This window comes from Nanorana parkeri, unplaced genomic scaffold (genome assembly GCF_000935625.1).
Source record: "Nanorana parkeri isolate BGI_ZX_2015 unplaced genomic scaffold, ASM93562v1 scaffold2051, whole genome shotgun sequence".
NCBI lineage: Eukaryota > Metazoa > Chordata > Amphibia > Anura > Dicroglossidae > Nanorana > Nanorana parkeri.
This window is the reverse complement of record NW_017308319.1, coordinates 137,142-148,044: the sequence shown is the minus strand read 5'-3', so window position 1 is coordinate 148,044 and position 10,903 is coordinate 137,142. Positions and strand designations below refer to the sequence as shown.

The window sequence follows — 10,903 nt, the reverse complement described above, 5'->3', positions numbered from 1 at the left end:
TTATCTGTTCACTCTTTTCATCCAATAGTGGTGATGTTTGAGAAGTTACAGACCCAAGACTGCGGTCTAAGCTATTTCCTTAACATCTATAGGACAGCTTTAGTTAAAAATGCCATGGCAATCATACGCCAGATTTTTCTCTTAATACTTAGTATAGTTTAAGCAGGTAAAGACTCACATGGAATCCACAATCTTCTTGGTCAGTGATTCATCCAAGCCTTTTTTCAGGCTTTCTACAAGTACATCAGACATTACAAGTGTGGGTAAACGGTCATTTTTATTGTCTTCTTCTTCATCATCATCCTCTTCAAGGACTAGCCTAAGGCAAATAGATATATTGACAATGGAATTTTAAATAACACAAGTCGAATGTACAAGTCACTATTTATTAGAAGCACCAACTATTTGTAAGCATGCTTTTTTTGTGGATTACTTATGCAGCTCAGCAACATGCAACTTTGGAAGAGACCCTTCTACTGAAGTATTAAAAATGACTACAAACGCCACTATGATATCCTTACAAAAACCCAACCATTACAAACTAACTGTTCAAAGAGCAGACACACTGCTAGTAATTTGTTAAGGACTAAAGCGGATCTAGTTCATTAGTTGTTAAACTGTGTCCAAAAAAGAAAGATGAAACAATATATAGAAGCTTACCAGTTCTTAATGTGGTGACTGCATGAGGCTTATTTTATTCTTATAGTCCCATTTTTGCAGCATGTTCCCTGTCCAAGGATGACAACACTCGGATCTATAGAGAAGCAGCAGTGTTACCCTAGGCTGCTCTCCTGATTTGGACTACAAACACTTTCTGCTCTCATCTCCATTACATAGTGCACAGCAGATAGCATTATTGGAGTTTGTAACTTCCTGCGCTGAAGTGAAATCTCAAAGGACACAGTATTTCAAGCACAATGAGGATTTTTTTCTGTACTTGCAGAAAATTCTGTGTTTAAAAAACCCACTAATGCAACCACCACATGTAAGACAAAGGATGTGTTCTTGGGTTTAGATATACATTAATGTCAAATTATATACTTTACCTGCTTTCAATATCCCTAATTCTTCTAAGAGCAGCATCAGACTGAGATTCTATAGTGGTTTCATCCATGCCCTCAGCAAGGGCTGCCTGCATCTCAGGTGATGGTATACACAGTGATGGAGCTACAGCTGTTCGTGTGACTTGTGAAAGGCTCGGGCTCCAACGGGGCTGTGATGCATCTCCAGTATAAGTGGTTCGAGCTTGACATCCTTCAAGAACAGGAGACACACAGAGCTTCCTCCTCTTTGATGGACAGCTAAAAAATTAAAACAAAAAAAACCCCACACACATCAATTTCCAATATAGACAAAGACAGAAAAGTTACAACCCAACAGAAGTTATAACTGGTAAAACTCTTAAATTGGCTGGCATTCTACGTTAATGTAGACATGAACCCTTTAACAATTTTTATACATGGCATGTTACCTTAAAAAGGACACTGTCAGAAGGGAAGAGAGTGGTCATCACTGGCCTCCTGAAGAAAATGCTATTTGCGTAGACTTAATTGATTTCAAGTAACAGACCCAGATCTAGCATGCTGTAAATAAGTGCCAGAATTCCTCATCTCTGTTCTGGGTCAGTGACTTAAACTTAAAACTCCAGCATGACAGTCTGAGAACTAACATTCTCAAAAGTAGAGTTCAGCGATGGCATCCTTCACGATTTTCACATGGCAGTCACCATGTCTGCCTACCTCTGACATTCCGTGGCGTGTAAAGTGCTCCCGTTTGGGAGCACATCACCAGTATTGGTAGCCACCCCTTATGCCTTCTTGATATGCAGGCAGGGCCGGTTCAAGGATTTTTGCCTACACAGGCGAAAGAGCATTTTTGCTTGTATTTGAGCCATGGACTTCACAAGCAAGGTTGACAACATTGCTTACAGTGTCAGTGCAGCAGTAGCTTGTAAAACCCCAGCCACTTGAAAAATTATGATAAATGTATTATTAGGATAGCGCTGTTTGCCACTGCACCCAAAGCAAATGGTCTGGAACACTATTATATTAGGTACATACTGCAGTACTGACAGATCTAATACCACCAACTCCTTCAAAAAGGGGGGACATATAACCCAACAAAGCATGTTGGTTATGCTTTTATGTCATGCACTATTGAAATGATCATCATTCTTCAAGCACAGAGCTCCTCACCCACCTTCACAAGCTGAAGGGACCCACATTTCTCAGACCCTTCACAACTTGAACTGCCATAGACCCACTCACCACTGGCAAGGGCTAGCACTACCTCCCCTGTAAACTGTTTAGCTCTAAATGCAGCAGTGTCAGCATTGTTAGCTCATAGTGGGAAGGTACTACAGCCTGTATTTTTGGCAGGATTAATACGCATCTTTTACTACTAACTATGGTCTGACAAACAAACAAAAAATAAATACAAAATAGGATTTTTGTACTCCCTGTAAAATCCTTCTCTGTTCATTGAAGGACAAGGTTTAGATTGAAGATCATGTACCGTAGGGTATATTGCCACCTGCAGGAGAAGGACACTAGGCACAAAACAAAAGACAACCTAGGGGCAGCCTCTGCTGGTGGCCAAATCCCCCACCTGCTTACAAGTCTCCAGTAAGTAACAAGCAGTTAGGAGTGTACACCCCAATAAAGAGGGCGGGACCTGTGTCCTTTAATGAACGGAGAGAAAAGGATTTTACGGCGAGTACAAAAATCCTATTTTCTCTTCCGTTCATTGAAGGACACAGGGAACAGATCGTAGATCATGTATCGTAGGGACGTCACAAGCAGTAACAGGCAGGGGTGGGCAACAAAAAAAAACAAATTCCCCAACAGAGACCCCACTAAAGGGCCACCTGTATAACCTTGCTCCCCAAGCAAGCATACGCAGATGCCCAAACATCGACCTTATAAAACTTGGCAAAGGTGTGAACAGAAGACCAAGTGGCGGCCTTACAAACTTGAGAAACAGGTGATGACTAAAAGCCCAATATGCCCCAAAAGCCCTGGTAGAATGGGCGGTAACAGAAAAGGGAGCCTAACGCCCCTTAATGGCATAAGCATGAACAATCGTGCCACGAATCCATCGAGAGATGGAACCTGAAGACCCAGCCCGGCCCTTCCGAAACCATAAACAAGGAATCCGACTCATGGAAAGAAGCAGTAGCATCCAAACACGGAGTGCATAAACCACATTCAAACAGTGCAGTGCCCTCTCCTTCATATGAACAGGCTTCGGACATAAAGGCAAAACGTTGTCCTCATTCAGATGAAACGCTGAAACAACCTTAGGCATGAAAGACGGCCAAGGACGTAGAACATTGTCTCTATGAAGGACCGACAAGGTCTCCAACTCCGAAACCCTGCGAAGTGAAGTAATCGCCACAAAAAAGGCCACCTTTTGGGACAAAGTCAGAAGCATGATCCCCCTAACAGGTCAAAGGGAGACTCCTGCAAAACCGAGAGCACCAAATTCAGATACCAAGGCGACGAGAGACCGGACAGGAGGAACAATACGTGTAATCCCCTGTGCAAAAAGGTGCAAACCAAGGCATTTGACGCCAAAGGCTGCTCGAAAAGGTCAGGGCAGAAACTTGGCCAAACCTTGATCCACTTCATGTTGCAGAATCGCAAGAATTCCGCTCAGAGAAAAAACTTGGAGCCAGATCCCCAGCCTCACACCGAGCAAAGTAGGCCTTCCACGTGCTGTGTAAATCTTTCTAGAAAATGGCCTTGCAAGCCCTGAGCATCGTGAAGATAACTGCATCCGACAAACCACAGTCCTTCAACACCTGGCTCTCAACAGCCACGTCGCTAAAGCCAGCAATTGTAAAGAAGGATGGAACATGGGGCCCTGGGACAGAAGATCCGGACGAAGTGGCAGCCGACAGGGAACGTCCGCGACCAACCGAACCACATCTGTGTACCACGTTCTCCGAAGCCACCAAACGAGGGAAACTCTCATGCCCGAGACACCCGAACTGCCCTGTCCAGCGACAATGGGAGCTTGTCCCACTGCGACAAGATGTCCCTCTGTAGAGTCCTGGTGTGATGCTGCACGTAAGGGACCGCCTCAAAAAAAAAAAAAGGAGGCTACCATGAGGCCCAGCAGCTGCATGCAGAAGGGGATAGTCTACCACCGACGAGACCGTCACAACCTCACGTGAGAACGAAGTTTCAGGAGTTTTTCAGGAGGGAGGAAAAACCCAGGCCAGAACAGTGTCGAGAATCAGACCCAGATGATCAAGACGCGGGGACGGCACCAGACAGGACTTCTTGAAGTTCAGAATCCATCCGAACTCCTACAAGGACCGCACGGTGATTGCAAGATCCAGCACCAGAGAGGAATGTGACTCCGCCTTCAAGAGAAGGTCATCCAGATACCCTACAATCAAGATTCCGCGACAGAGCAACAACACCAGAACCAACACCTTGGTGAAAACACGAGGTGGCGACGCCAGACCGAAAGGCAGAGCCACAAACTGGAATTGCTCCCCCCCACTGCAAACCGAAGAGAACGCTGATGGTAAAGACAAATGTGGACATGAAGGTAGGCATCCTTGATGTCAAAGCCAGAAGGTCGCCCTGATGGAGACACACCACTATGGATCTGAGATTCCATCCGAAACCTGCAGACCCGCACAAAAGGTGTTCAATCGTTGGAGGTCTAGGATGGGCCCAACCCCCTCTTTCTTGGGCACAGTAAACAGACTTGAATCAAATTCTCTGAACCTCTCCGAGAAAGGCAGCGGAACGATCACCCTGAGACAAGATGTCCGTCACCGTGCAGTGAAGATCTGTGTGCCGTTGTGGAAAGAAGAGCGTGTTGGAAGGGAAAAAACCTGTCTCCAGGACAAGACAGAAATTCTATCTTGTAGCCCGAAGAAACCAGCTCCCGCACCCAGCTGTCAGAAACACGAGACAACCAAAGACCTGCAAAGAGCCGAAGACACCCCCCACCATGGAAACCAGAGATGGGGGCAGACCTTCATGCAGAAGGGGGCTTGCTGGGGGAGCTTGGAAGACTTAGGTTGCCAGGGGCGCTTGGAGAACTTATCGCTTCTCAGAGGACAGAGGTGGGCGAAAAAGCCACTTATGAGCGGAGGAGAAGGAGGGACTGGGCTTCTGACTTTGTTGCTTAGGCTTCCTAGCCTGAGGCAGATCGGTACTCTTACCGCCAATCAGATCCTTAATGATCTCATCCAGCGTAGCTCCAGTACAAACGATCCCCGGTAAAGGGAAGCTCCGTCAGAGCCTACTTGGAAGCTTGATCAGCTGACCAGCACTTAAGCCAAAGCAGCCAGCGAAGCATAACTGCCAACACTGAAAGTTTGGACACCAACGGCGCAGCATCCAATGCCGCGTTACAAACATATTTCAGGCCCTGCACTAACTGTTCCGCCAGCTCAACATAGGCGGGAGAAACGGTCTCATCGACAAGGCCCTGGTGCAACATTTTTGCCCATTCTGTCAGTCTAAGAGACTAAGGTCGAGGCTAAAACCAGACACATGAGAGCACCTGAGACGAAATACATAGTCTGTGAAACAGCCTCCGCCTTCCTAGGAAGGAGAATCCTCCACCGGAATAACAGTAGCTTTGTTAAGGCACGAGACTAGGAGGATCCACTGCCAGAGGAGACACCCACTTAGTAAAAAAGGACACCTCAAAAAGGATAGCGAACAAAGAAACGCTTAGGCAACGAGAAAGCCTTAGTCGGTCGCTTCCACTCCTTGTAAATGATCATCAAAGAAGGAGATGTTGAGCACAGAAGAACTCTGAGTGTCCTCAATCTTGACCGTCTCCCTGACCGAAAGAATCAGAACAGAGACCGATTTGCACTTCTGAACCGCCACCGAACAAGACCGGCCCAGTGGGAGGAAATTACGTCACCGGGGAGGGCATCTGCACTCAAAGATGGGGGCCACGGACTCCACCAAGGCCAGAACAGAACTTGGGGGCTCAAGTAGCGGTCGCCTGCCGCACAGGTGGCCGAACAGCATACAACCGCAACGCTACACCTCCAGAGCTGCACTCCGCTCACTCCCAGGCCCCCCACACCAGCCCAAAGGCCACAGGGAGACCAGGACACCAGGCTGGCCGTAGCACCACATCAAGACCTAATCCAGCAGCTCCTAAGAAGGGGAGGGGGGGTCACGGCGTGACAGGAACCCGCGGCCCCCAGTAACGGGACCCAGACCAGAGCATCTCTCCATAGTCACCCTCAAAAGCAGGGACCCCCACTAAAATGGAGATGTCCATGCACCAGGAAAGGCAGTCAAGAGTCCCTCCGCACAGCCCCTGGCAGACCCCCCATACACACCATACCAGGTGGAAACGTTCAGACCCCAGCAAGTTCACATGGAAGCAGAGCACCGCAAACGGGGCGTGTGGGGAAGGCAGAAAACGCCCCCGACCTCAGTGGCAGTGCTGTAACTGGCAGGACGAGACCCCCAGTCATATGCACACCACTAGGACAAACCCACAGGCATCGAAACCTAGTCATCGCAGCCGACCCACCCGTGGCAGAGTCTGCATGTGCTCGCAGGTCGCACAGGGGAGACTACAAGGATCCACAATGTTCCAGCATGTCGCCGTAACGACACTTGCTTAAAGATTCAGAAAAAAAAAAAAGAGAAAACACAAAGAATTTCCAGAGAAAAATGTCTTAACTCCTTACACTAGACAAAAAACTGGAGACTTGTCAGCAGGGTGGGGGGGGGTGAGATTGGCTGTCTGTTTTTTGCCTAGCATCCTTCCCCTGCAGGTGGCGATATACCTCCCTCACCTGTTCACGTCTTTTGCAGGGAGGAGGCTGTGAGGCGGATCGATCCCTGGTGATCTAGGGGTAGATTAGCGAGGTCTGCAGACCTCACTAATACATCCTTTTCTTTCGGCCGGAGCTCAGAACTGTCAGAGCTCCGGCCGAAGGAAAGCGGAGCTGACAAGAGCAGTTCTGCGGTCTGCATCCGACACAGATGCAGACCATGGAGCTGCTCCCGCAAGTCAGGTACGCGGTCTGTGAACGTGTGCCTGACATGTCAGCTGGCTGCGGGCCACATAGTACCACTCGCCCTCAATTTATTTTTACTCGCCAAAAGAAAGTGGAAATTTTGAGCCCTGCCCTACAGTACATCATCTTCCATCTGTTCCCTGTGACCTTCAATGAACAGAAGTGAAAAAAATAAAAATAAGTAGACAATGCGCATGTGTGGGCAAGTTCTGCACAAGCTATGCATAGACTTTTGACCACACATACACTTTAAAAATAAATGCACATGGTTAAAAAACAATGAACTGTTACTTACTCAAAGCTATCTTGATCTTGTCTATGCTTCTTTCTCATTCGGCTACTAGGCCTAAATGTAGAAGAAAATCGTGGTAAAACGCTGTATCACAAAATACAAACTAGCACTAACACCAAAACAATGCAAAGGCAAAATTAGTACACATATTTCCAAGGTACAGTCATTTTTCAACTTATTTTCTATCTCAATTACATTCAGGGGAAAAAAAACAAATTAAAACATGTTTTGATTTATTGATACTCGGGCAAATGTAAATAAAATACTGCTTGTTAGATTGCAGGTTACACACGCATCTGAAGAAGTTGCAGCATAACACAAACCCTTCCATCTCTTCTCGTGTGAAAAGTGCTCATCTAAGATTTTCCCATGTCAGGGAAAAATAAATTAAATGTGGAGTTGTGCAATACATCTCTTCAAGAACAGAATACCTGTTTATGTGTCACCAGAAACTCTCATCCCAATTATCTGTTGTTGAATGATGGAATCACAAGAACCAGTTTTGTTAAACTATTGAATCTCTACAACAAAGACTAATTGCTCTGTAGTCCAGCATGGGGCAACTGGGAGTGCTCCTTGGGATAATACAGCTCTGATTTTCTATCAACAAGTATTTTGTGCACTTCTTAAACAGATAACAAAATGCTTTCAGTGCTATATTTAACCCCTTCGTGACTGACGACGTACAGTGTACGTCACCAGCATCGGGGCTGTTTAAACAGACTCCCGGTGACTTTTGCCACCGGGACTCTGGGGACTTGTAATGTGGAATATAACATGGGTGCAAAAAAATTAAAAAAAAGGCCTCAGTCATGAAGGGGTTAACAGACCAACGGGAGCAAAGAAGTTCATTGTTAGTGTTTTCACCTTTTCCACTTTAAAATTTGCACTTCAAACTTACCAAGTACAAGTCTGTGACAGAACATGTGTCCCATCCGGATTCGGCATGGGTAATGCATTTCCCAAAAACATGCCCATACTTTCTCCCCCAGGAACAGGGTTTGGAAGAAAAGGACTATACATACTGAAGCATGAGCCATTTGTGTTTAGGCCAGTAGCCATGGGAATACTGTTTATTTGGTTAAGTGGACTGGCAGATGTATCAAGGAAAGGAGAGTCTACAATCCCCGATGTATTGGTCCTCTGAAGAAACGAGTCTGGCTGATGATATTCCATTCTGCACAATGGTATTGCACTAAAAGCTCTGTCAATGGCAGCCATTCCAGCTCTCCCCTGTGAAAGAAAATGCAATTGTCACAAATAAAATCAATTTCAAATAGGTTTGAATGTTTGCCATAGAAAGAAAATAGAGCTGCCTAAGAAGATATCTGAACACAAACATAGTATGTGAATCTTATTTAGATTAGCGTTTAAATATACTTTAGAAGAGAACTATGAGCAATCCTTTTTTATGTCTTTAGTTCTCTTTTGGGTCACAGGAGGACATTTACTAATGTCCTCCTGTGACCCAAAACTCAGCAAATAGCGGGCTATTGCTAGATACTGCAGCGCAGGGCACGCTGCAGCAGGGAAGGATCCGGACAATATTGTTGGGATCCACCCTGACTGACAGCTGGCTCTGCCTCTCTAAAGCCAGAGCTAGCTGTGCCCGCCCCCTCCCGTCTGTCCCTCCAATGAGCACTGGAGGTACAGAGAAGGGAGGGGGGGAATCCCTACGGGAAACTGACAGTAAGAAGTCTGTGAGCTGAGCAATAAGCGGTTTGTGATCGCTCAGTCCTCAATCTATAGAGCCGCCATGTGACAGCTGCAGTGTCACATGTCGCCTCTAACTGTGGGGATGAGTGTATTTTGTTTCCCCCCTATAGTTCACTTTTGATGTACTCAGAAGTGAGATGATCATTGGCCAGAAATCCTCAAGTGTTTGCATGCCTGTTTGCATGCCATCAGACTGATTTTTGGCCATTCTCCAATCACAATGATTAAGTACTATACACTTCTGTTAGTATTGCCCCCTGCCATCTGCACTGATTTATTACAGGTATTTACATAGCACAGACAATTTACATAGTGCTTTACATGTGCACATTCGCTCTCAAGGAGCTTGCAATCTAAGGTCCCTATCTCACATGCACACATACGAGGGCTGATTTAGACAGGAGCAAATTAGCATGCCAGCATGTCTTTGGAGTGTGGGAGAAAACCGGAGTACTCTGAGGAAATCCATGCAAGCCAGGGAGAACATGCAAACTTCCTGCAGATAGTGATCCGGTGGTGATCCGAACCAGGGACCCCAGCGCTGCAAGGCAGAAGCACTAACCACTACCCCCACTGTGCTGCCCCGATAAAAACATGCACAGTCGAGAGACACCTTTCATCAAAATGCAGTCTGCTTTTGCAACAGCACTCCACCCTTTGATACAAAAGCTGGCTTCTACCTAAAAAAAAAACCCAAACACTTGCCTCATTCTCTAGGTTTGTACACTCCCTGCCAGTAATGCCAGCAGCCCTCATTGCTGCCTCCCGGGAAAACTGGGCACTCACTAACACTGCAGGAGCACATTCTTGTGCGATTTGGAGAACCCAGCTTTCCCGGAAGTCACCGAAACCTCCAGGAAGTGGGGAGAAGCTGGGGCCAAGGTAAATATTATATATTTTTTTTATAGAAGCTTTATTTTTACTGAGCTTTTTAAAGCATTTTAAATGGGAGGGGTGGGGGGGCTGTCAATAAAGCAGCCATTGCATTGTTTACATCTCAGCCCCAGGTCTGTACAGAGATAGAGTTGGAGCTGGAGGAAGAAATCTGACGTCACTGCACTTGTGCTCCATTGAGAGCTAGGAGCCCCTCTGCCTGTTACAGCCATACTTAGGCCCCATTCACATTGAGCAAATCGCGCATTTGTCACGTGATTTGCATTTTGCGCGATATCGCGCAAATGGTTGCATTGAGCAACCTAGAATCGCGGCAAAATCCACTCCAAAAAGGGTCCTGCTGTAGCAACGCACGACCCGCGTCAGCGACGGACAGAGCCCCATTGGATTGCATCGGAGAGCGATATCGTGCGGGAATTACCGCGCGATAAATCGTTCAGTGTGAACGGGGCCTTAGGGTGTAACATGAAACATTGTTGCTTTTCCCAACATCACACTTACCTGAATTGCAGGGCGCTTCCCCCAGGAGAGTCCTGTTGATTTTTTTTTTTTAAGAGACGAACTCCAGGATTAAAAAAGAAAAAAAAAAAGTGATTTCCCCCTTGTAGTGGGGGGTACCTGGTGAAATCACCCCACTTGTATTCCATTAATTACTTCCTCCAGGTCCACAAGAGTCGCTCCATGAGGACCTGGGATGTAAACAATGCAGGAACCTCAGCTACACTGATCGGCGGTTGCAATGCAAACATTTAATAAATGCACATTTTTTTAGTTTATCAATGTGGGTGCTCTTTATTCATTTTTTTTTAAAAGGTGGATTATGCCTTCATCGCACATTTTAAAGGGTCATTAAACCCTCGCACATTTTTGCATAGATCTATTGCTAGCAAGCAGTAGATATATGCAAAACGATGACAAAAAAAAAACCTTCAAAAGGGTTAATACTTAACTGTGTCTCCGCCACACGCTCCCGTCCGAAC

The 10,903-nt window shown here is 46.3% G+C and overlaps 1 protein-coding gene across 1 annotated transcript in view; it reads right to left on the bottom strand.

The window, feature by feature from the left end:
* The window catches only part of CCDC117 (coiled-coil domain containing 117), an 11,734-nt gene extending 3,193 nt beyond the window's left edge, over nucleotides 1–8,541 (bottom strand). Inside the window, exons 1-4 of the mRNA XM_018572499.1 lie at nucleotides 8,215–8,541; nucleotides 7,317–7,367; nucleotides 1,047–1,301; nucleotides 179–319 (exon numbers count right to left, since the gene is read on the bottom strand). Of these exons, the coding sequence (XP_018428001.1) occupies nucleotides 179–319; nucleotides 1,047–1,301; nucleotides 7,317–7,367; nucleotides 8,215–8,534 (767 nt within the window). The 5' untranslated portion in view covers nucleotides 8,535–8,541. The remainder of the gene's footprint in view (nucleotides 1–178; nucleotides 320–1,046; nucleotides 1,302–7,316; nucleotides 7,368–8,214) is intronic.
* Between the last annotated feature and the right edge of the window lie 2,362 nt (nucleotides 8,542–10,903).